Source organism: Nymphaea colorata, chromosome 1 (assembly GCF_008831285.2).
Source record: "Nymphaea colorata isolate Beijing-Zhang1983 chromosome 1, ASM883128v2, whole genome shotgun sequence".
In the NCBI taxonomy this organism is placed as follows: domain Eukaryota; kingdom Viridiplantae; phylum Streptophyta; class Magnoliopsida; order Nymphaeales; family Nymphaeaceae; genus Nymphaea; species Nymphaea colorata.
Window position 1 is genome coordinate 24,058,603 of NC_045138.2, and position 24,666 is coordinate 24,083,268.

At 37.2% G+C, this 24,666-nt stretch overlaps 2 protein-coding genes across 2 annotated transcripts; one reads left to right on the forward strand and one right to left on the reverse strand.

Annotated features, from left to right (window-relative positions):
* Positions 1-2,423: 2,423 nt before the first annotated feature.
* On the forward strand, positions 2,424-3,373 carry LOC116257353 (thylakoid lumenal 19 kDa protein, chloroplastic). Its single transcript, XM_031633997.2, has one exon. The coding sequence runs from the start codon at positions 2,486-2,488 to the stop codon at positions 3,239-3,241; it is 756 nt and encodes a 251-aa protein (XP_031489857.1). The 5' UTR covers positions 2,424-2,485; the 3' UTR covers positions 3,242-3,373.
* Positions 3,374-3,392: 19 nt separating this feature from the next.
* On the reverse strand, positions 3,393-20,943 carry LOC116257347 (AUGMIN subunit 5). Its single transcript, XM_031633987.2, has 10 exons — positions 20,228-20,943; positions 19,089-19,628; positions 18,025-18,166; positions 10,773-10,949; positions 9,294-9,503; positions 7,519-7,704; positions 6,370-6,529; positions 4,658-4,853; positions 4,361-4,493; positions 3,393-3,979 (listed from the first exon to the last, which is right to left on the reverse strand). The coding sequence occupies exons 1-10, from the start codon at positions 20,698-20,700 to the stop codon at positions 3,848-3,850; spliced, it is 2,349 nt and encodes a 782-aa protein (XP_031489847.1). The 5' UTR covers positions 20,701-20,943; the 3' UTR covers positions 3,393-3,847.
* Positions 20,944-24,666: the final 3,723 nt, after the last annotated feature.

Sequence of the window (24,666 nt, forward strand, 5' to 3'; positions counted from 1 at the left end):
TGTCAACATATCTGATTTCAATTGGACATCTGACAACTATTTCAATTGGATATCTTACAAAACTGTTTGGAAAAAAATCAGATATGGAAAAAAAAAATCGATTAAGAAAATGGAACAAATCCGGATTTAAGAAATGACATCCGATTAGGTTCAGATTGGGGTTCAGATATACATAAATATTCAATCGGATTTGGATTAGACTTAGTTTTAAAGAAATATTCTATATTCAAAGCTCTGACATTTGAAAATCTGCTAGATTCGATTCAAAATTTGGATTCAGTTTCAGATATAAAAGTAAAAGTCGAATTCAAATTGGATTTCATATTCATATTTGAATATGAATTTTCTATACTTGTATTTGAATCCAAATTTGAATTTGAGCATATGAACATCCGAAAAAAACAGTTAAGAGTATATCTAATTCAAATCTGATCCGTTGGTATTCCTATTGATATTTGAAGAGTTATGTTGGTGGGGGTAGAAGACACATCTACTGCAAAACCATTTCCAAGGTTTGGATTTCTTGTGTGGCAGTGCCTGGGGTCCATCTATTAGCCATCCATGTCCTTCCTCGACTGCCAAAACACATGGATGAAGAACCTCAGGGTCTCCTCCTCAGAAGAAAGCTAAATTATATACAACACCTTTCCCTAGCCCATGAATTAAGTTGCGTGCCTTGGACTTTACCCTTTGCTTCATCAAGTTTTGCCAATGTTTGCATGATAATCAAACCCATCTTTAATGGGAACGAGTTTTGTATGTCATTTCATATACAAAACGAGCATACACCAAAGGTGGACCTTATTAACATTATGCATATTTACTTTAATGTCCTAACGTTATATGTGCACAACGAATATTCTTAATAATGTCGTTATGCCATACCGCTGTTGCTATCTCATACCTATTATCTCATACCCTTGACATTATCATACCTCTTTCATTATTTCATACCCTTGTTGTTATCGTAACTTTGTCGTTATCTTATACCCCTTGTTATTATCTCGTACCCATTATTTCATACTCTCATCATTATCATCCTCATATCATTATCTCATACCCATAGCATTGAGATAATGACAAGGGGTGGTATGAGATAATAATTAGGTGAAATAATAATGGGTATAAGATAACAATATGGATATGAAATAAGGATAAATGTATGAGATAATGTGTATGAGATAACAATATGAGATGATGACAGGAGTATAAAATAGCGACATGAGCGAGACAAAAAAAAACTAAAGATATTTTTTTGCCGCTTAAAAGGGTATATTATATTAATCATAACGATATGTATATACGGACTGACATGTTTGAGCTTTATCAAATTCCAAAATCTTCCTTTTTTGGTTTCCATTTTATGTCCCTATAAAAGTTTTCTTTTTCTATTACTTAGAGACACTTTTCTTTATGATTAATTAAATTGGCGCACAAAAATTTCATACATGGCACAGTGTATAGCCTGCTTGGATCTTTAATCTCCTCCCTTGCATGAAAAGTAATCCCAGCCAATGAGTGCTGATTCACGAGAAACACTTGGGCAACTTCATCATCAACAATCATCTAAATGGCAAGAGATGCTCTAGCTACTAAGATGATACCACCGATCCTTCAGCAGCAGAAGCCAAGAACCCCTGCAATCGATTAGCTTGAACCCTATGGTTCGATCCCCAACCTTGGATCGATCAGAGATGCTCTTCAAAGAAACCCTAGGGTGCCCAGGGGTTGGATTTTACATCTTTAACATCATTTACTCTTGGCTTAACTCAACTACATAATGTGTTATGAAGGACAAATTTTCTATTGCTAAGTGTTTTTAAGGGACAGTTAGATACAGAATATGTGCATTCTTTTGTTAGATTTTCTGTTAAAGGGTCATTTAAAGTTGAATTAAGAAACAAGTTCACGAATTTTTTTTAAGTTAACAGAAATGAATTAAACGAATTAAGCGAGCTAAACTCAAACTCAACAATGCATCGTCAAGTCGAGCTCAAACCTGTTCTATGAAAATCGACACAGGTTCAAGACCAGCTAGAGTTCAACTTGACTCGTGTGCAGCCCATAGCACACATCCGCGGATCAAAGCTGCGGACAATACGATGTTCATTTTCAAATAAAGCCCAAGGCCGACTTGAACCAGAGGAAGACCCGCTCCTAACGAATGAGATAAGCGAGCCAGTAGGCAGTAAGCTCCACCCACTTATAGCCTCATGAACGTAAGTAAAGACCAGACGGGTTACAGATCCCCAGTGGGCGCCCGAAACTATGACAGGAAACGGTACAGTCAACGACCGACTTCTTTCTCCTACCAAGGAAAAGGATAAACAAAAGCTTCGATGGCATTTTGGTAAATATTCGATGGAGTGCATAGCCATTCAGATAAGGCCAGCACCTCTCAGCCAATGAATGTTAAAAGATTGATGGCTCACAGGAGAATAAATGCAGGCAGAGGCATCTCTCTCTCTCTCTCTTTATCTCTCTCATGGCGACCATCTTCTCACCCTCGGCCATTCTCTTCTCTGCTTCGCCAAAACCAACACCAAATCCCCCTCCTCCCAAGCAAGCCATCCTGCAGCTACCTCCTAAATACACTACGATTTCGAAATCTTCTTCTGCTATTGCCCATACTGCAATGACTGCAGCAGCGGCCGCCGCCGCAGTTTCTGTTCTTATCTCCACTCCGGCGTTCCCATCCCTAGCTGAGGAGCCATCCACATCCTATCGTGTTTACTATGGAACAGCTGCTAGTGCAGCCAACTATGGTGGCTATGGTGGCAATTCCAACAAGAAGGACTCCGCTGAATATGTCTACGAGGTACCTGATGGCTGGAAAGAACGCCTCATCTCAAAGATTGCTAAAGGAACTAATGGTACTGACAGTGAGTTTTACAACCCCAAAAAGAAGACGGAGAAGGAGTACCTCACCTTTCTATCTGGGTTCCGGCAGCTCGCGCCACGAGACACAGTGCTCAACAATCTCGCACTGTCTGATGTTGACCTCCAGGATCTGATATCAACAGCAGATAGCGTTAGGTCAGAGGAGAAGAAGGATGACAAGGGTCAGGTATACTATGTGTATGAGATCGAAGGCACCGGCGGACACAGTTTGATTTCCGTCACCTGTGCAAAAAACAAGCTGTATGCTCACTTCGTCAATGCGCCGACACCTGAATGGAACAGAGATAAGGAAATTTTGATGCATGTTCACGAGTCCTTTAGGACTGTTGGATCGACATAATAGCAATCATGTGTTTTTGTCTCCGGAGAAGATGAAATTAGATATACATATGAATGTATGCATGTATGTACATGTATATTGTTTGGCAGCATCACAATTTTTTTCTGCTGATCTAACCAAATTATTTCTGTGTGTGTGTGTGAGAGAGAGAGAGAGAGAGAGATTTCTTTCATTCGCATAAAATGGATTGATATACAATGAAACAATTTTGCAGTTGAATATGCAAATATTACATGTGGAAAAGAGCCTGCTGATCACGAAATAAGAGACCAAAATATACCAACAAGAGAACTTGCAGGGTAGAAAACTCATACAGGAGCCACATGACCCATTAACATTTTCACTTCAAACGACAATGAAGATGCTTACCGTCTTAATAAAGTAAGCACGTCCATAAGAGGAGGAACTAGGTATCTTGCCCTTGCTGCATCTAAAACATGACTCATTTTCCATAATCGTGTGCTCATAAGCTTCAGCATTATTCAGGGAACAAATTATCCTCTTCTTCCAGCCAAGCAGTCCACGACAAATCAAAACAGCAGATCTGGAATTTGGGTCGACCATATCTTATATAAATCAAACATAAGCACATCTACGAGGAGCTGCTCATAATAATTCCTTGTCATAAAAGGCCATCTGAAGCTGTTTAACATGATTCAGCCAGGAAGCCACATTCTGGCCATCTACACTTATCCAATCAACTACAGTTGCAGCTGGTTGATCCCACCATTCATCAACCTGCACAAATATGAACAGGAATTGGTATCAGTGTCGACTACATGTCAAATAAAAAGTTAATTTTTAGGGTTAGAGGTTATATGACATGGCAAATGCATTGCCTTAATAATAGTTGCTTTAAAACCAACTCGTTAGGAAATTTTAGCTGCAGCGCACAAAACTTGAGCTGATGCGCTCCAATAGTTCAGTCGTGCCAGACAAACAAAATGAAAATTTATAGAAGATGGAGGAATGCAGCATTCTAACTCTCGGTAAGGATGTCCAAGATAATTTGACATCAGCTTAAATGGGGTACGGAACCAAAGATTTGCAGCAGTTACACTAACATGATAAACATAAGAACGAGAGGAGAGATGTTTCAGCTCATGTAAGGGTCCTTACCAAGCCTCTAACACGTTTGCAATCATCCAAGCATTTTTGAGCATTCAATACTGCCTTCTTAAGTTCTGGTATCCATTTCTCTGTCACAGCCTTTTCTTGCTCAGAGGCTAAAGTAAGACAGAAACTAGTAGTCCTGTGAGTATGCGAAATAAAAGAACACTAAACTCAGTAAAAGCTTATGCAAACAGCATCAAACAAGCAAGAGATAAAAATGTTAATTAGAAAACCAACAAGAAGACAACTAACAGAAACAACTGAGCTAGGGAGCCCAGCAGAGAATGAAGTTAGCTATTGTACCTCTCGTATTCTTGTTTTGCCCTGTATGAATGATTGAGCAATGAACGCCCACTATTAATAAGATCCTGGTATATGTGGACTCGATTGATTGCATTTGAGAGGTCCTCTAGCACACTAGCCTCAGAACCCCGAAGTTTCAAACAGAACTCAAGTGACTCCAGCACAGATGCTAACCCAGAATCTGATCCTTCCAGGCCTGCAAGAAAAAAAAAATTGTTCACCCCAAGGTAATCCTTTAGTAATAAGAGGATGTAATGGAAATAGAAAAATTAAAGTGCCAAGTAAAAATCGACTTCTAAGTTAACCCCAACCAAATTTCATTGAGATCCTAATACAAGAGAACATGCAGACCGAGACCAAGGAATGAAATGCCTGTGAAAGACAAAATGCTTCTTATTACCAATTACATTTTGACATTTCATCTATTATAGGAGACAGTTTTCAATTTCTTTGTTAGTATCCAAGAGCCTGACTATGGTAGGCTGGGGACATCATATATTATGCTTCAAGTTACTGTTAAAGTATATTATGACAAGGGGACCTTGAAATACTATGCTGACATTTTATGATATTTTGTTTCTATCCAACCTGGCTTACCAAATTAAGCAGCCATTGGCTTGCACCAGATGATCAGCAAACAAATTTTCATAGTTGGCACAAGAGGTTAAAGCAAAATTCAAATTATAAATTTATAACTCCTTATTAGCTTTCAATAACATATAAACATGCATGACATACACTTGTCCTCGTACCCTAGTTTTGTCCCAAGCATCACGATAATTTATCATCTCCCATATCCAAGCATGTCATAAGAATTTATGTTGAATGTTTTTAGATACTTGTTAGGCTCCAGGTTTTGAAGCTAAATCCACAACACTGTTTCAACTTTCAACCATGCAGGAGTTGAGGATTGGAATAGTGGTGCATTACAAAATAGAGAAAAAAATATAAAGTTGAGTGGTTGCTGTGAGTACATACATATAGATATGAATCCATACCAAAACGACTCAAATCTTAGAAAATCACACAAACACACCAACCAACGAGTGATTGCACAAAGAACTCACAAAGCTTGCTTGCTGCATCACGTCATGAGCAAAGCCCCCCACAATTTGCTTTTAAGGCACAATAAAGCAACAAAACAGTTCTTCAATAATGACAAAAAAGCTTCAAAGAAGCGTCAATTGGATGTCGGCCAATAGCCGCTAATTTATAGAGTAGCTTCAATAAAGCAACAAAACAGTTCTTCAATAATGACAAAAAAGCTTCAAAGAAGAATCAATTGGATGTTGGACATTAGTTGCTAATTTATAGAGTAGCAGCAATTTCTCTAGCTGTTGGAAATGGTTAGCTAACTGGTAGAAAAGCTGCAGCTGAGAACCACAAAAAGAAAGAATTAAAACAAGAAAATCAGAAAAGAAATACAGAAAAAATACAGAAATACAAAAAGGAAATAAATATACATACATACATAGACACACACATACACACTACTTTACCCCTGCTGCCTTCAAACTTATAGTGCCACACCCAAATAAAATATAGTGCAACCCATGTATATATTATACTACATAGTAAGTATAAACATATATGGAGACGAGTTGCACTTCACCACATACACAAACAACACACAGCATCCATAGCATGTTTTCGCCATCACAAGTGCTATTAATAGCAAATGCATCTATGTCAACACATTATTTTAAGGTAACCTGAATGGTACTGAAGAGCAGCCGAAACGCGACAAACAGATGGAATTGCAGATTGATCTCGTGCACCAGCCCTTGCAGTCAACATAGCAGCATTTTTTTCTGCAGCAGCAAGCACTTCAGGTCCTGCAGATCCAGCAGCTCCCATGGACTCCAAGAGAGCCTATCCAAAAAAATAGGATCCAATAATGAAAAACGCAACCTGAATATAGGAAAGCCAACCTATGGCAACAAATGTACAACTATGAGCTCTGAGTCATAGAAAACATGCAGCTTTAGCTTCACATGCCACATGGAACCACCATGCACATAAAGTGTATCAGATTCCATCATAATTAGTAGATACACATAAAAAAAACACTGAACAGTTTGCTTGTTGATTAGTAGATACACATAAGGAAAAGGCTGAACAGTTTGAATGAAACACGAGTTGGCAGCAGTTAATGCACTTTATGATATAAAAAAAATAAGACTAATAAATAAGTCAACTGAAAGCTTAGTCGACCAGTAATCTTATTGTATTTGGAACAAGTGAACCCCAAAAACATGAAGAGCATGTTTACAAAACAATTTCGTACTTAAATCATGCAGCTGTTGAATTATGACGCTTGACACATGCAGCTGTTGAATTATGACGCTTGACACATGCAGCAGAAGTGCCTCAGTTCAAAGAAGTCGACCAAAAATTTTTCCAAAATAAAAGGCAAAAAAGGAAAGATAACATGGAGTTTCCATTTTTTTCTAGAATTAGTGAAGATAAAAATAAGCATCAAAACAGAACGTATTTGAAAGTCCAGAAATCTCGTCGTTCTTATGCTCCAGAAGCTACTGTTTACAACTTTTCAGTTTCTACACAATCCATACACGATTCAAAACTTAAAACACCACATTAACCCTAAAGCCCTTTACTTATTTGCATGTATTTTTATCTATTTGTTTGTCTGTCCATCTTCCAGGAGTTTCACAAGACATAAGCAGCATAATTGGAACTAAGGGAACCACAACGAATGACTAGACTATGTATTCTTTTGAGGTAGTCATAAATAAGCTAGCAGCAACATTATCAACATAGAGATATGCATGTCAATGGCAACAATTTCTATGATGAACATCAATATGAAAAATAAAAAAACAACAGGTCCTAATACTGACCTGTGGAGTAGAAGGTAACATGTAAAGCCTATTATCTGGACTTGCACCAAAAGCAGAAACCTCTTTTTCAATTAGATCCTTCGCAATAGAAGATTTTTCTGCAACTGTTGTGCATGCAGGAATAATGGTACTTAAGGCATATCTTCTTGCAGCTATTGGCTGCTGACTCCAAAATGCAACTGCATCCTGGAAATTGAAGAAAGTTATTTCATACAAAGAAGACCAGATAGAATTTTCTTCAGAATATCTAGCAGAAAGATGAAAATATGATAAGCGGAATATTGCCATCTTCAATAATTGAAAAGCATCAAAAGGACCAAAAGTTTTTATAAGGTAAGTTTAGGGGAATTGAGAATGCTCCTATGTAGTTTGATATTTTGTTATTTAAAGAGTGTTTGAAAAAAACAATACATTTGCATATATGTTATTGCATAGAATATAGATAATATATGCAATTTTTATTACCCTTTTTTTTTGTTTTGTATTATTTTTTCCATTATTATTCTTCTTATTTTATTGCTTTGGTCATTTTGAAAAATGATGTGCTGAGATTATAAAATCCTACTATAAACTTTTGAAACCAGGAAAAGAAACCACAACATTCTCAAACTTAAACAAGTCAAATAAGCATGGGATTAAAAAGTTGCACTTCAAGGAATATACCTTGCAAGCTTTACTTTCAAAAGAAGGCTATTTACTTTCCACAAGAAGATATGAGCATAAGGAATAATGTATCATCCATATGAAAGAAACCAATTCTCCTTAAACCAACAAGCATGAAGCCAAAGCACCATGAGAACTCCATCTTCTTTCATGAGCTTGGGCCCAATTTTGGAAGCATTTAAAAAACATCATTTTAATCTTCACTTATCCCTCCCCTTGAAGACACTCTTACCATTAGTTGTGAGGAGAGAATACACAACACGAAAAGAACAAGAAAATAGTGTGTTGGCTAGTGGCTACTCCTTCATCCTTTACAGGAAGACGGATAAGATAGTGTTCTAGTTCTCTCTAGGCCAAGAATACATGCTACAGCTTATAAACCACCTTATTTCAACAAGGTCAAAAATCAAAGCAATAAAAGGCAATAATAGAAAGCTGATCTCTCACTTCTGTCATAAGTGTGAATACAACAAGCCTATGTCTCCAGAATTAAAAGAGACAGAAGGGTCCATTCGATACCTGCTGGCAAAATTTTTAGGGCAGAGGGAAACCTCTGATAAGAAGGCGTATATGGGTCTTGGCGTGCTTGGATCTGGATCTTTGCCTATTTTTTTATCATTGCCCATTCTTCTTTGTGTAATCAAGATACTCCAAAACCACATTCATATTTTCTTCCATCCCACAAGTTTTTTCTGTACCTTGGATTTCTATATGCAGTTCTTTTAAATTATTCACAATTTCATCAAAAATTACAAGGTTTAACTGATCTAGTCACACCAAGCTACATTATGGATGAGCAAGCATAAAGATGCATGGTCTAATACATGATGAAGTAACTTCATTCAAACAGAACAAAAAATCAAGATCACCTGAATTTTATGCCCTTAAGAAAATAATTGATAAATGCCCAAGCATACACTTTTGATGAAGAATGGTGATATATTGCACATACACAAATCACCACGATAGGGAATGTAGTACAAAACCACTGACATGAATAGTTTTAATGTGTAAACTAAGAGAGGAAATCCTTAAAGAAAAAAATCAAAATTATTTAAGGAGTTCATGCAAACTACTTGAAGAATAAGGACATTCAACATTGAGCACTTTACCATATTAGTACGAAGCAGGGAAGCATAAACCACTTCAAGCTCTGACCTACGAGCATCAAATTCTTCAACCTTTTTCCATTTTTTTCTCAAGGAATCCTCTGCTTCCTTCCATTCAGAACACAATTTTTGCAGACGCTGGACCTCAGATGCCAATGTATTCAAACCTGCTCTCAGGCCAGCTGCTTCCCTTTCCTTGGCCCAGACATCCAACTGCAGCAAGAACATATCAACACGGACCGTAAATTACTTTAGTCCAGTGTTCTAAAATCCAGTGACTAGGGACTCAACTCATCCATTCTCAATGGGAGATTTAGTGGGTCAACTCAGCGACTTGGACCAGGCTTTGTTAACTATTTTTTGTCAAAGAAAAACAATATCAACCTTTTTTTTTACACAAAATATTGTACAATGACTTGATTACATGTCTAACTCAGAAATAAGTCAACTTAGCATCAAACAAAGTAACAGTCAAGGTACAATTTCTTTTTCAAACTTTGAGCTTTCTCTTTCTATTTTAAAAAAGGAAGACAGCCAAAGGCGCAGCAGTCGTCCTCTTTAAAGGACAACCAATCTGCTGTCCTTTAAAAAGGATGACTAGACTACGTATTTTTAAAAGAAAAACTTTATTTCATGTTCTCTCTCTCCCTCTCTTTCTTTTTCAAACTTTCAGCTTTCTCTTTCTTTTTAAAAAGGAAGACAGCAAAAGACTACTGTGCAAAAGGCACAGCAGACTGGTCGTCAAGGACCAGTAGCCTTAAAATGCACCCAACACTCACATTCAATTTAAAATGCACCCAGCAAGCAAAATGACCTTTGAAAAAAACTTAATTTTCAGTACAAAAAATATAAACATATAGCATATATATATATATATATAGCCTCACCCCAGGACCCAAATTTTCTACTGCACCAGCACCTGCATCCCGCACCTATGTGACATAGTACCAGTCTACTAGAGATATTTTTAGTGTAATTTTTGCAAGTTAGTCGGTCCTTTCTACCTTTGACAAACATTAGGGATTTCTCAAAATTTCTTAAGAAGCTAGTACAAAAAGCCTCAAACAAGTTGCATAATCAATTCAGATAATAAATCATGTTCTCATGGATTAAATAATCAGGTTGGTCACTAAAGCAGTTTAACAGATGGAGAGTAAAACCTATAGGACATACATACAACATGACATGTAGGAATCAGTCCTGTGCTTTGTCAAGATTCCCACACTACACTTACATAGAACACGAATAGTAGTTGCCAGAAAAGTTATATGCGATGCTAGAATGTCTCAAATGGTTGACGATGATAAGAAGTATGTAAAAACTGATGGAGTTAAACCTGCTCAAGATTTTATGAAGTATGAGTAAACTTTTCTTATCATGTATTCCTGTTACATATGCATCAAAGTGGGAAAAAACTCCAATGCAAACATACAGAAAGATAAATCAAGTTGAAGAAGATCATAACTACTATTTGAAATATACCTCAAGATGTCTCAAGCTGCCAATGTTCTGTAAACTACCACTCGCATTAAATGGAGGAAAGGAAACTCCATCATCACTTCCTTGAAGGCGCTTTAACAGCTTTTCACTCAAGCTCCTTGCTTCAGAAGCCTTGTTTAGGGCATCTTCCGTAGCCAAAAACTGCTGCACATGGGCTTTCTGGAAGAAAGAAATTACTTGATATGGCATATGGTCATTCACATAAATGCAATAAAGAAAAGGAAATGGAGGTATAAAGAATGAATATGTAGTAACCAGATAAATCCCCGTCAATAATTTAAAACATTAAATATGGAAACAATTAAACAGTATCATTGAACTCAAGTTTGCACATTTAACAGATAACAGGTGCTATCATCTTGCATGATCAGGAAAGATAAAAAAATCTCCAAGATCACAAAATGTGTACACATCCAGGACAAAAAGTTCAATGCCTTCATAGTAAAGGATGCATTTATTTAAGGATAGTAAATCCTCTTGAATGCCAGTTGACAATTGTGAGGGGCTTGTAAGCTGAAGCAAATCGAGCAAAAAAAACTGTTACCTCAACTCTTATAGGGAAGACATGACAAAGAAATCTCAACAAACTTCATTACATCATCCACCAAGCTACTGGAAAAATCCTTAAACAACAATATTAGCAAAAAAAAATAAAGCCTAAAATAATGGAAGTTTTGGATTAAGACAAAGCCAAAACAGCTACAAAGCACAAAATCCAACACAGAATTAAAGCAAATTCAAGCAATGTAGTCCAAACGAACATTCAAAGAAAGTGGTGAAATCCAATAAATCATTTCATTTTCCTTCCCTTTCGTAAGTTTTATCCGGTATCATTCTTTCTAGGGATGTTCAGGGAGTCAAGCCAACTCGAGCACGACTCGAACTTGCTCGTCTAAACTCAACTCGTTTATTAAATGAGTCAAGTTCAAGTTAAGAAATGGACTCGCTCAAACAATCAAGTCAAGTTCGAACTAGGCAAACTCGGCTCATGTAAACTTGTTTAAGCTTGTGGTAAGAATATGTAGAAGGTGTCTTACATTATTATCAAAAAAACAGACTTGCTTCAATGGGTCTCCTTGTGTCTTGTAACAGACAGGTCCAAAGATCAAGTATGATTGTCCCCGCCATATGAAAATTGTTTTTTTAATGAGTAATGGTTCAGCTAGCCTAAGTTCGAGTTGAGTCAAGCCAAGCTCAAGTTAGTCAACTCGAGCTCGAGCTGTGGGGTTTGAGACTCGATCCGAGCTCGAACTAAACTAGCTTAGCTCGAACTCGGCTCGTAAACACTCCTAATTCTTCCTGGAAAATAGTTCTGCTTCTACAAGTCTAATCATTGATATATCCTCAAGTTCTACACCATGATCCTGCATATATTGTTATCATCAATGATCACCTCTTCCAACTCCTCTCAATCATCTTGATTGGTCCTCATCATTGTTGGCATGGTAGCATAATGTGAAGCAATAGGCCTTACAACTTTGCATCAAAAGAATTGAGATCCACCATCACCTACCTTACCTTGGAGCACATATTATGGGCTGGACCAAGCTTGTAATCTCAAGACATTGCGTTCTTCTCAGCAGTGCTCAAAGCCTCACCCAAGTTAGAAAGGCATCTTTGTGTTTCAATGCTGCATCTCTACCAGGCACATGCAACTGGCTTTTTGCACTTCAGCTTCTCAATATTGAGCAAGAAGGTTATGTAGCTGACGGAAGCCATAGCAACACAGCTCATCGCATCAAATTAGAAGTCTGAAGTCCAACCAGGTATGTGACTGCTGATATTGTGTCCCCCTATTCATGTTGCAAAGGTTGAGGTGATAAAAGCCCCATGTACTCAGCCACCATCTTCAACTTGTGTCATAATTGTAGGCAATAACAAGTCTCCTATGAATAACCAGGTGGGATGAATTTGTCTTGCATCACCCACCTGGCTTCTAATCACACATGCACTACTAAAGTCCCTGGCCTGCTCTTGTCAAGTCAAAGTCTGTCTGGGAAAAAAGGAGTGACTTGTAAAGTCAAGTCATGGCGAGACTACCTTGCAATGATGCTGAGACACCTGATGAAACTTGAAATGTTGCTCCATAACCTAAGGCTTCTCCAAAGACATCAGCCTAAGTCACCAAGGTGCGGCATTTCTGGACCCATATCCGCGTCGACGCGGGTGCGGGTGCGACCCAGATTCACACCCAAACTAGTCAAAGTTGAGTCGGGTGTGGTCAGCGACACACGACTAAAATACTCTTTTTCGAACGCGCACCCGACTCGGTTCAAACGTGAGTCGGGTGCGGTCAAACTGCACCATGTCCATTTCCATCCATTTTTGGGGTTTTTTTTATTTTTAACAAATTCGAAATAGGGCACGATCGTCTCGTCCCTTGCTGTTGCTCTCTCTCTCTCTCTCCGCTGCAAAGGTCTCGCCCTTTGCCACTGCTTTCTCTCTCTCCGCTACGACAGGCGTCCGCTGCTCTCCGTCCAGCGACCGGCATCCGCTGCTCTCTCAGTCTGATTTCTACCTCCATCCCCTCTATTTTTCTTTCACATCTTTCCACTTCTTCTTCACTCACGAACGAAGCTGCATTTTAGGAAGGTAAACTCTCTCTCTCACTCTTTGCAGCAGTGTGTGTTTTCTTTTTATTGTTCGATTCTAATATCGCGCTTCGATTTTGGTTTCTCTCTGTTATAGTGTTATGTCTCGTCTCGTCTTTGTTTTAGTGTGTTGTTCTCTCACTCTACTATTCTTTTTTTCTCTGGTATAACGGACGTTGAGTGCAATTGTCTGTGAAAATGTTTGTTGTTTTCTTTTGTGTTTACGTTTCCGGAATAGTGATGCAACCTCGAGAGCCCTTGTTTGTTTATGTGGTCGTTCAAGAGGGGTCTTCAATGGCTTGGCTTCTCATTGTTGCTCTGCAAAACGGACGCAGAATATTTGCATCATTCTTTTCTTTGAGCTCTGCTTCTGTGTGGAAATTATGTTGTTGCACGAATAAAACACCATATTATTAAGTGGCTTTGTAGTGCGAAGCATCGATGGTGTCAAAGAGTGCAGGATGCACTTATTCAAATGGTGTTTAGTAGAGACTGGAGCTTTTATCGGGTTGAAGATGAGGCTGAAGCTCAAATTATTAAAAACCTTATCGTTGAAGATAAATGGTGGGATAAAATTGCAAATTTTTGGGATTTTAGAGATCCAATTTGGTGCATGTTGAGAGTTGTTGATAAAGATGAGCCTATGCTTCATAAAGTTTACGAAATGTGGGACGATATGATTGAATAAGTGTATAGTTTTTAAGAAAAAAAAGACATTGCACTTGATAATTCAGAGTTCTTTGATCGCATATACACAATATTAGTTGAAAGATGAGATAAGAGCAATACTCCCTTCCATTGCATGGCTCATTCTATGAATCCCAAATATTACACAAAAAAATAGATTGTAGGAGCTCCTGGACGTGTTACTCCAAATCTAGATAATGAGTTAAACATTTAAGGAATGTCATGTATGAAAAGACTTTTTACACATTCTTATACCAAAAGACAAGCTATTTGTGAATATTCAAAGTTTTTTTTAGGAGATTTTAGTTCTGAAGGCGCAGCAGCAACAAGAGAAGATGATGGCATAAGTCCTTTTGATTGGTGGGCGTCCTATGGATCAGAAATGCTCGTGTTTCAGAAACTTGCTTTGAGATTACTATCACAACCTGTTAAATCATCGTGTTGTGAAAGAAATTGGAGCATATATGGTCATATACACAACATTAAAAGGAACAAGTCAACAAGCACACTAGCCAACGTGCAGAGGGCTTGGTTTATGTGCATTCTAATTTGCGTCTTTTTTTAAGGAAAGAAAAAGAATATAGGTATTTCTTTATTATGTTTTTTTGTTTTGCTCAATTTCTTATGTTGTATTAGATTTTCTATATTTTTGTGGTAAATATTTTTTATTGTTTAACTTTCATCTTTAATAAAATGTAGTTGTGGATCATCTCAATATTGGGATGTAAATCCAGATTTTCGATGGAGAACGCAATTTATATACTGCAAACATGAATTTATCTGATCCTGTTATTCCTTTTGAGGAGTTTGATGATGATGATATCGTTAAAGCATTGAAAAAAATCAAGATATTGGTGGAAGTGGAACTGAAATTCAACTCTGATTAATGATGTAATATGTATTGATGTATGAAGTATGACTGTAACTGTGATTCTATGAACTCAAAACTAAAGTATATTTCTTGTTGTATGTTGAATTGATGATTGATAATGATATCATGATTAATAAATTGCAATTTTAATTTTGTTATTTAATAATTTTGTGGTTTATAGACAATTTTTTGTCATATTATATATATATATATATATATATATATATATATTATAATAACTTAATAATAATAATACTAAATACTCTCGCCGCACCGCCGCACCTAAATTTTTTGAGATGTGCCTCACCGGCACCTGCACCCCGCACCTTGGTGACATAGACATGAGCAGCAACTCAGCCTGCAAATATCTAGTTTGCTCCATATATCTCAAACTACACCTTCTTATGTTCAAACAACACTCACAAGTATAGACTTGGGCGCACAATCATCATCAATTGTACTTGTATCCAGAAGAACATATGTATTTTCACCTTTTGGTTTGACTGAACCTTGAAGGTGTTGGCCACAGCGCAACAAGTGTCTCCATATCCCACTTTCTGTATGGAGCATCTTGGAGGCCTTTGGGTTTCCGACTAGCTTTTGAAAACATATGTTGCATTCCAGGTTAGGTGGAACTTTATCAAGTCAATTTGAGTTTAGAATCTTTAGATATTCTCACAAACATCATTCTCTGTTTTTATCAATGAAATTTTTCTTGGTTATTAATCAGGAAGTTTGCTTTTCTTGAAAAATTATTGAACACTTAAAAACTAAAAATATAAAAATTAACAAAATATTATGAAAACTTGAGTTTTCCTCTATTTTTCTCACAAAAACTTTGATAAAAATTTGAAATTATTATGAAAATTATGAGAAGTTGGACTCCATGACTCAGAGGATCGTTCGTTCTCCACTCTCTTGCTACACCTTTGCCTGCAAGGAGCACAAAGACCAAGGTGCATATTATCATATAGAAACAAGCGAAGTGTACCTGTCTGTAGCACAAAGGATGGGTATTGATTCAAAGATCATCAAGCCTCAATGGAATGGACCTAGCCAAGTGTGGGATAGCCATTTTACTAGGCTTCCCTGCATGTATTGACTATTGAGGTTGAGCTACATTCGAATTTGGATTCTGTACTGAGCTAGACACAGATAGAGTTGGATGTTATTAGCCCACGGTTGGGGTTTTGAGTCCATAAAAAGTTCAAACCTGCTATGGTAGGGCCTTGAAGTGGACGGACAGAAATTTGGTACGTAATTTGAGGGTGCACATATGGAAACAAGTGGGTCCAGTTCTGGGTTAGTAGAATTTGGGCCAAAACAGAAGGACTTGAGTCCACATAGAATATAGAGTAAGTCAGGTTATAACTTATAACAATGGGTCAAGATTCGGCCGAATAGGTGGTTGGAGAGGATCCAACTTTGAAGACCCATCTAACTGCATGGTGAGACAAGGGAAGATTGAGCAAAACATGGTTTGGACTTTGGAGTCTCGACCAATACCATAAAGAAACTAAGTTCATTTTACAAGATAGGGAGGATCCAAAGAATGGTCAACAGGTTCTACGTTAAGGCAGCCCATTATAACAGCCCTAAAGGAGTGTGGCCAGAAAAGGGGCTCAACAGTCAGACATCAGTGGTGTAGCCCCAATGGGGAAGCAACCACAGCCCCATCACTCCCCTTGCACCCAGTAGCACCCACGGTGGCTAGGGGAGCTTCATAGCAATATTAGGAGCTATTTATTAAAAAGTATTACTAGCTGTGTCTCAGATATGGATCTCAATCTGCATTATCCAAAAAAAAATTGTATCTAGTAAAGCAACACCTTGCATCAGAAATCATTCTAGGTCAGTTTCTATAAATCCCATTTTTCAAGTAGAGGTATAACAATAATTGGAAAGTGAAGCTATCACTATTTAATATTTGATGTCATCTTCTATGTTCACAACTTCACATACATGTGGTGTCCTCCAAGTAATTCACAATTCACAAGCTTTTTCCACTTTTCAGCATCCACATGTTGTAGCATAAATGAGAATGAAAGCAAATAGTAACAATTTATTATGAATAATGCCTCTGATGTTAGTGCCTAAAGTGTACAAATCAATTGATGATATACACAACACAGGCACACTTTTCCAAATAGTCACAACATTAAGTCTTCACAGGCAATTCATTGTGTCCAGGAGCCATGCGAAACCAGTTCCTATTGATCCCATAGAACTTGGCCACTAGGCATACCATATATACAATTACAGATATATATGATATAATTTGTTTGTATTTATGCGCTTTCATTTCTTTCCTTTTTAACCAGTTTAGCTCATCTACCAATTTCTAACATCTAGCCTCAAAATTGTCTTAAAACCATAGTCAACAATATCATTTTTGCCATGTCTTCCCAAGATTTTCTTCCAGGAATTTTTTTCCAGGGTGAAGATTTTCTTTTAGGATCTTGGAAGTTGGGAAGTTCAAAAACTCAAAAAAAAAAATACAAAGAACAGAAGAAACGTTGTGTTGCAAAAGTATAATTAAACATATGACTAAAAACTTTCTTGCAGAAGTAGAGAAAAACAAGTAAACATTAAAAAACCTTTTCAAGAACATAAAAGAAACAAAAATGAAAAAAATCACATGCTTGAAAATATGAAAAAGCGACTTTTATGAAAGAATGAGAAAAATATCAGGAATATCTTGAGATAATACCACAATAACTCACAACATTTTTGTCCTTACGGAATTTTGAAAATATCAGGAGCTACCTTCTAGAAGAATTGGATATTTTTATAACATCAAAGACATCTGTGACCAAGGCTAATGCCATTTCAAATGTCGATTCTATTAACCGCTTTAGATATGCTCTGCATACTTAGCCACCACAAGAAATCCCTTTATACAGAGAACTAAAGCTTCCACAACATTCATCTTGACAAATTCCTAACTGCAGGCACAGAAATGCACAATGCCTAGAATGGGAAAAAAAAATCATCAAACCAGAATTTCAAAACAATGACTTATTGTTGCCAAAGTTAAATAATTGTTCACCTTTTAAAAGAGAAAACACACATAAGGAAACAATACCTGTCGCTCGAGTAATTGATTAGATGTGCTTTTGGCCGACACATCCATCCCCAATTTCCCGCTACCATACACTTGATAGTGTAGGCGTGATACTGAATCAGGAGATCCAGCATCCATCACTCCATTGTTCTCATATTTGTATCTGGCGAAACAGAAGACACAGAAAGAGAATGAACAAGAGAAACCAAAACGAAGATAGTGGTACTTCAAGTTTTTTCCTGCATTCCATACTATTGCCTTTAGGGCATTAGTTACAGTGTAACACCATCACCCCATCATCATGAAGATGATAATCAAGTCTCATCCGCAAAAGTTTTCAGCTGTTTGGTCCTGTCTCTTTATGTGTTTAGTTCTGCAATTAGAACAAACAAGTGCATAACCTTATATGTCCCATCTCACGGCATACCACAGCCATCAACATCAGTTCTTTCTATTTCTTTAAGCCCATGTATACCACCCTTCTATGTAATTATGGTTATCATTGTTAAACGGTTTATTTTGTCAAGCACTCACCTTGACATAACCTTAATTATTTCAGGCCTCCTTAACTTTTATACCTTAAGTTCCCAATCTTGAAACCTAAATATATTGAATTCCAAGGGATCTTTGCCACATTGTCACTAGCAATTGAGAAAACTCAAATTCTATCCAATGGAAGACATAGTGAAACTTGAAAGCAACAAACAAAGCCTTCCACTTATTTGGTAGGTCTAGGTCCACCCTGATGAGAAAAAACCTAAGGCTAAATTCCAGCTCATGAAAGATATGTTGCAACTCGCAAGCAGCGAAGAAAGCCTACCACTTATCTGGTAGTTCAACATTTGATGAGTTATTATTTACCCGGTACAAAGGCTTATGCTGTTAAGATCCAAAATGATTGTCAAATGGAAGGGGCAAAAAAAGATCAGATAGAAATGACCAGTTGAAATGTCCATGCTCCTCAATTAACAAGATGGAAGTTTATATACATATATCTACATTATTGACAGACTGGCGTGTAAGATTAGTAAATGAAAAGCTTACGATATCAAAGAAAGACACACATATCTAGTGAGAAAACAAACCTTAACAGTTCTGCATCAGCCCGGACATCAATTTTTTCTGTTTCCTTATTTATGAAGGTTTTCATCCCTGAAGTGTATGAGGTCATTGTCTGGAGAAGCTGAATTGGGCTTTTCAGTTCATGCAATACAATGTTCCTAATGTCGTCTGGTATTTTTCCATCACAATCCATGCTCAAACTGGAAACTTCCAGTTGGGGGTTTGTGTGAACACCAGTACCCTCATAAGCTGGAAAAACATTACGGATCTTTTGAATCATATGAACTGCAAGGACTTCACAGGCCTTCTGTATATTTCTCTCTCGAGCTGTTTCTATAAGAATATCATCTGTGGCTTTGCTGCCTTTAATGGTGGAGAATACTGTGTCATTCTCACTACCGGGGTGTGTATCATCAACAACATCCTGAGAATCAGATATCTTGATCCGGTGAGCATCCTTTGCCTGACCAACATAACGGTGGATGTTCTTTTGGTATTCTGCAAATATCTTGACAGCTTCTTCACATTGTTGATCATAAGCTTCCAACATTATCCGCCTGTGCCTGGAAAAGGAGGACACCGGTAAGAGCCAGAATTCACTCATATGATTGGAGAATAGTACTTATTCACCGAAAAATAATCTCCCCAATCATTCATGCAGATCAAAAGGTGCATACAAAAAGCTCAGAAGTGATATACCAAACTTCTGTATTGACAACCCATATAATTGAGTTTATTTCAAAACAAACGCCAACATTACCTGTAAAAGAAACGATAATTGCCCAAATTTGTTATTTCAAAGAACAAATAATTTTATGTATAAATAAGTTTCAAGTCAGACGCACAATCACTTTCTGTCGTGTATTATCAATAGACCGTTTGTTTTATTTGTCAAGTCGGCATCTATCTGAAGAGTTACGTCAAACAGACACAAAAGAGTAGAAAAATAGAAAGAATTAAGTAGTGAAATTACTTGAAAGGAAGTTCTAAGGAAAAAAATGGAACAGAAAACCCCCAAAAAAAAAATCAGATGATTCGTGGAACAAGAAGAAATAAAGGAAAAGAGAACCAGCATTTCCATAAGAAAGCCGGTGGCGAAGATTGGCTTAAAAAAAAATAAATTAAAAAGACGACGAAGGAAGATCCCATCTTTCCGACTCACTTGTACCCTGCCCTTTCGTCCAACATCCGTTTCCTCTCCGCCTCCTCCCTTGCGACCTCGAGCATCCTAGCATGAACATCTTTCCGCTGCCTCCTTACGATGTGCCTGAGCCTCTCCACCTCCTCCTCCGCCAGCTCCCTCTCCCTCAGCGCCCTCTCCCGATTCTCCGTCACGGCCTCCGTCCCCGGCCCCGCCTTGGGCCGCCTGCCCCTGCTCCTTCCCTCCTCGGTCTTTGCTGCGGCGTCAATGCCACCGTTCCCGTGGACAAGGATGTTTCTTCGGATATTTCTCACCGTCTTTTCCGACTTCACCCGCCTCAGGAGGAAACTCCACACAGGGATCATGTTTCCCCTGCAGATCTTCTGCAGGTTTTCCGGCGATGGGAGAGGCGCAAGGTACCGGTAACCCATCTCTTTCTGAAGCCACTCGAGGATTGCCTCCGGCGTCGGCGTGGGTCCAACGGAGCCCTGCATCTTGCCGGATCCGGGTCGAAAATACTCTCAGAGGACTAGATTCCGAGACTATTGATCATTGGATGCAGACAATTCTCGGCACAGACAACCGACGAGAAGCCCTAACCCTAATTGAATGAAGACGGGACCGACTCGCTCTCTCCCTTTCTCTTTGTCTGACAAACGAGATCAGCCAAAGGCGAAGCGTGGAGACGGACAGCAGTGGTTGAAACTGAGGCGCGGGAAATATACAAAGCTGTTACAGTGGAAAGCGTGCTGCTGCAGCTCGGCGGATTGAAGCGTAAGTCCAACGTGCTGACGCCAGCAAATGAGGAGGGGATTCGGGAATGCTCGAGTACGGGTGCAGGCGCGGTAAACGAAGTACCGGCCTTTTTAACCCCTGGCTAGTTTTTAGACATGCCACCTTTATTTTAGCTACAAATCAATATCAAACCCATTTTATTTTAGCAAATCATCATGCGTTCTTTATTTTTGTACATGCATATCAAACCCAGTTATTGTACATGGGCCATAGCCCAAACACAGTCTTAGGGATGTCAAGATTTACTTAATTACATTTGTTTTTTTTTATAGATTTGATTTCGAATAAAGAAAAGTCATATCCAAATTCAAATCCAAAATTCAATTTTACAATCTTAATTTGATTCGAATCTGATTTTTATATTTATATATAAATCTGAATCCGAATTGTATATTTGAAACCAATCATATGTCGTTTATTAAATCTGACTTGATTTCTTAATTGAATATTAATTTTTTTTTCATATCTGATTTTTTCAGATCAGTTCGATCATATATCTAATTCAAATCAAATATGTTGACATCCCTAATTATAATTATGTACCATAAGAGGGTAAGTCTTTATGTATAAGTTAAAGTAAGTGGAGATCTCAATAGCGATGTAGGTGTGGACCTTGGGAGTAAGAGAAATAAGGAGGGGAGAGGCTTGAACTCTCAAACAAGCAATAGTGGGATAACACTCTCACTCACCCGAAATTCAATTACTCGTTTCACTCTCCCTACTCCCTTATCTTCCCTTAAAGCACCCAACATGAAATAGCATTTTCCTTTAAGCAAACGATGTACAAAACATTATTTGGCTAAGTTAGTGAATTTCACACACAATGGTGAGTGTTTATATCACTTATACTTTGTAAAGTAGGCATTTGAAGGGTGCACAGTAAATAATATTTTATTAGAACATAGCATAATCGGACAGATGTTGATTAGCCACAAGTATGTCCAGCGAAAGACAACATTTATAGGTCAATGCATGTATAATCTTTTGTCATATTGTACTAGAGTATGTAAAATGTTGTCATTATTAGCATGTACAAAATATCAAAAGCTGTCATTTTGGTTCAAATGATTTGCATTATGCTATTATCATTGCAACATGTCGCATGATGATGCATCATTGAATCGTCTTTCGTAGTTCTCTACCTACGACTGTGTTGTGGTAGGTGTGAAGGAGCTACGGTGCAAAATAGCAAAGTGCAAAATGTATGCAAATTGCTGATAAAACAACAAGCTTATGGGTTTTTTCACGTTTTGAAGCAAATATTGAGAATATTTGAATCCAAACCAATCTAAGACTCTTCAATTTTGAATCTTGGCCCATATTTGACCATGGATCACACCCCAAACTCTTTTATCCATCCCCTAACTAGTGGAATTTGCAAAGATGCCTCAAAATGGAGTTAGAGTCCTTAAAATGAGAATTTTTTATCATAAATACCAATGCATAGAAGATGGACGAAATTAGAACAAACAAAATATCAAAGGCAGAATAAATGCAAAGAAACTTGGATCATAAAAGTTTCAAATGACATACTATTTAGCAACAACCACATAAAAAAGAAGATGGTAGTTCACAATTAAATGCACTAAATAGCAACCATATACAATCCATTCAAATGCACCGAATAGCAACAAACCCCTCAAACTTGAGATTCATATAAATGTTTGTTGATGTACATGATAAATGTCTAATCATTACAACCACATCAAATTACTTGTGAAAGTTAATAACAACAACAATTTTTTGTCAGCATCCTAAGCATCAATTGACGTACTTTTTAGCAACAACCTCATTACTTACCAATGCATAGAAGATAGATGAAATTAGAACAAACAAAATATCAAAGGCAAGATAAATGCAAACAAACTTTGATCATAAAAGTTTCAAATGACGTACTGTTTAACAACAACCACATCAATTACTTGTGCATAGAAGATCGATGCATCAAGGCCTCAAGTAATGTGCTCACTAGCAACAACCACATTAATTACTTTTGCATAGAAGATGGATGCATTGGAACAAACAAAATATCAAAGACAAAAAAAATGCAGAGAAAGTTAATTTATCAACATCCTTCAACTTTGGATAGTTTCTCTTATCATGACTTGTTCCTCCACAACAATAAAAGAGCATTTGTTTGACCATATCATTATCAATTGAAGTATTTCTGCATAACTATTACATTAGCAAAAATTTCACTAGTTTGCTAAGACAACAATACAAACATAATACATTTTTACCCTTATTTAATTTTTTGAGGACATGTGCGAGAATCATGTCCATGTTTCTTAGAAGTTGCAATATCCTTTGCAGTTTATTGTTGCGGTAACGTTGTGTAGTCCCCTTAGCATGAACTGGTCCACAATTTGTGAAATCGATTGTCATTTATCACACTATTATTGTCAATTTGCATGGTTTGAGAATTTGCAGCACACATTTGTTCATTGATTGGGATCCTCTTTTTCTTTAGTTCTTGAATGTTTTCTAGTAGCTTATCGATGACATTAACTACATTTTCATAACATGTATTGTCTGACAATGTTTTGTTAATGCACTTGTTAGCCTTCAGTTGAAGCAGATTCTTCTTCACCAGCAAAAATGATTTTGCATCTGGCAACAAATGAGAAGGTGATTCCTTTCTTTCAACACATTTCTTAGTATGTCTAGTCCAACTTTGAAGTACATTAGTATAAGGCAAATCCTTTATGTGTTTTGCATTTAGTACCATAAGCATATGATAGCAGACAATACCAATCTTTTCCATTGCTTACATTGACAACTAGACAAGCATTGATTGCTCGAATCCTATGACACTACATAATGTTCACATGTTTCATTTGCGCTTCCATCTTCTACTAATTGCTTCATATGATATTCTCTCACTCCATTTTCATGTTCAGTCACTTTATATGAGCAACCCATGCATTCCAAATGCTTTAGTTTCACATATTTCTTATATATACTAAGAGTAAATGTATCTCAAAAATATGATTCACATATATGGTTCCCACTGATATGTGTATTGATATGTTTTACTTCATTGTTCATCTTGAAATCCAATATCTTTTTATTGTATCATTGAGCATTGATTGTCTCTTCATATTTTACAACAAAGTCACTCAAAGATATGTTTTCATTGACCTAATTTTTAAAATAGTGATTTATGCTTTGATTTCATTGGATCATTAACATACCTGCTATGAATGTGTCATTGAACTATGGTTGAGCCCATGTTGTTCTTTCCTTCCATAAATTTTTAGCTCATTCAATATTTTGCAATTGTCGATACTTCAAATACATTTCTTCCTATCTACTTTCGAAGACTTCAATTGTTTTTGACTTGTAAAACCACGCATCCCGCATATGTTTAAATTTATGATTAATTTTATATTGCCCAATATATGTTGGTACTTTCATATATATAGGCCAATTGCAACACTTGTGGATTATATTCAGAAAATTTTCTTTTATTGTTGCCCTCATTGTTAAGTCTTGATCGTTAAAAAATGGCATTAGAACTTGTCCACCCATACAATATAGCCATTGTTTAAAGAGCCATTTAAAGGACTCATTCTTTTAATGAATCAACAATGCACAATAAAAAATAGTACACTGACCATGATGATTTACATCGGTAAAATGTGCAAGTAGCATGTGATCTTTAT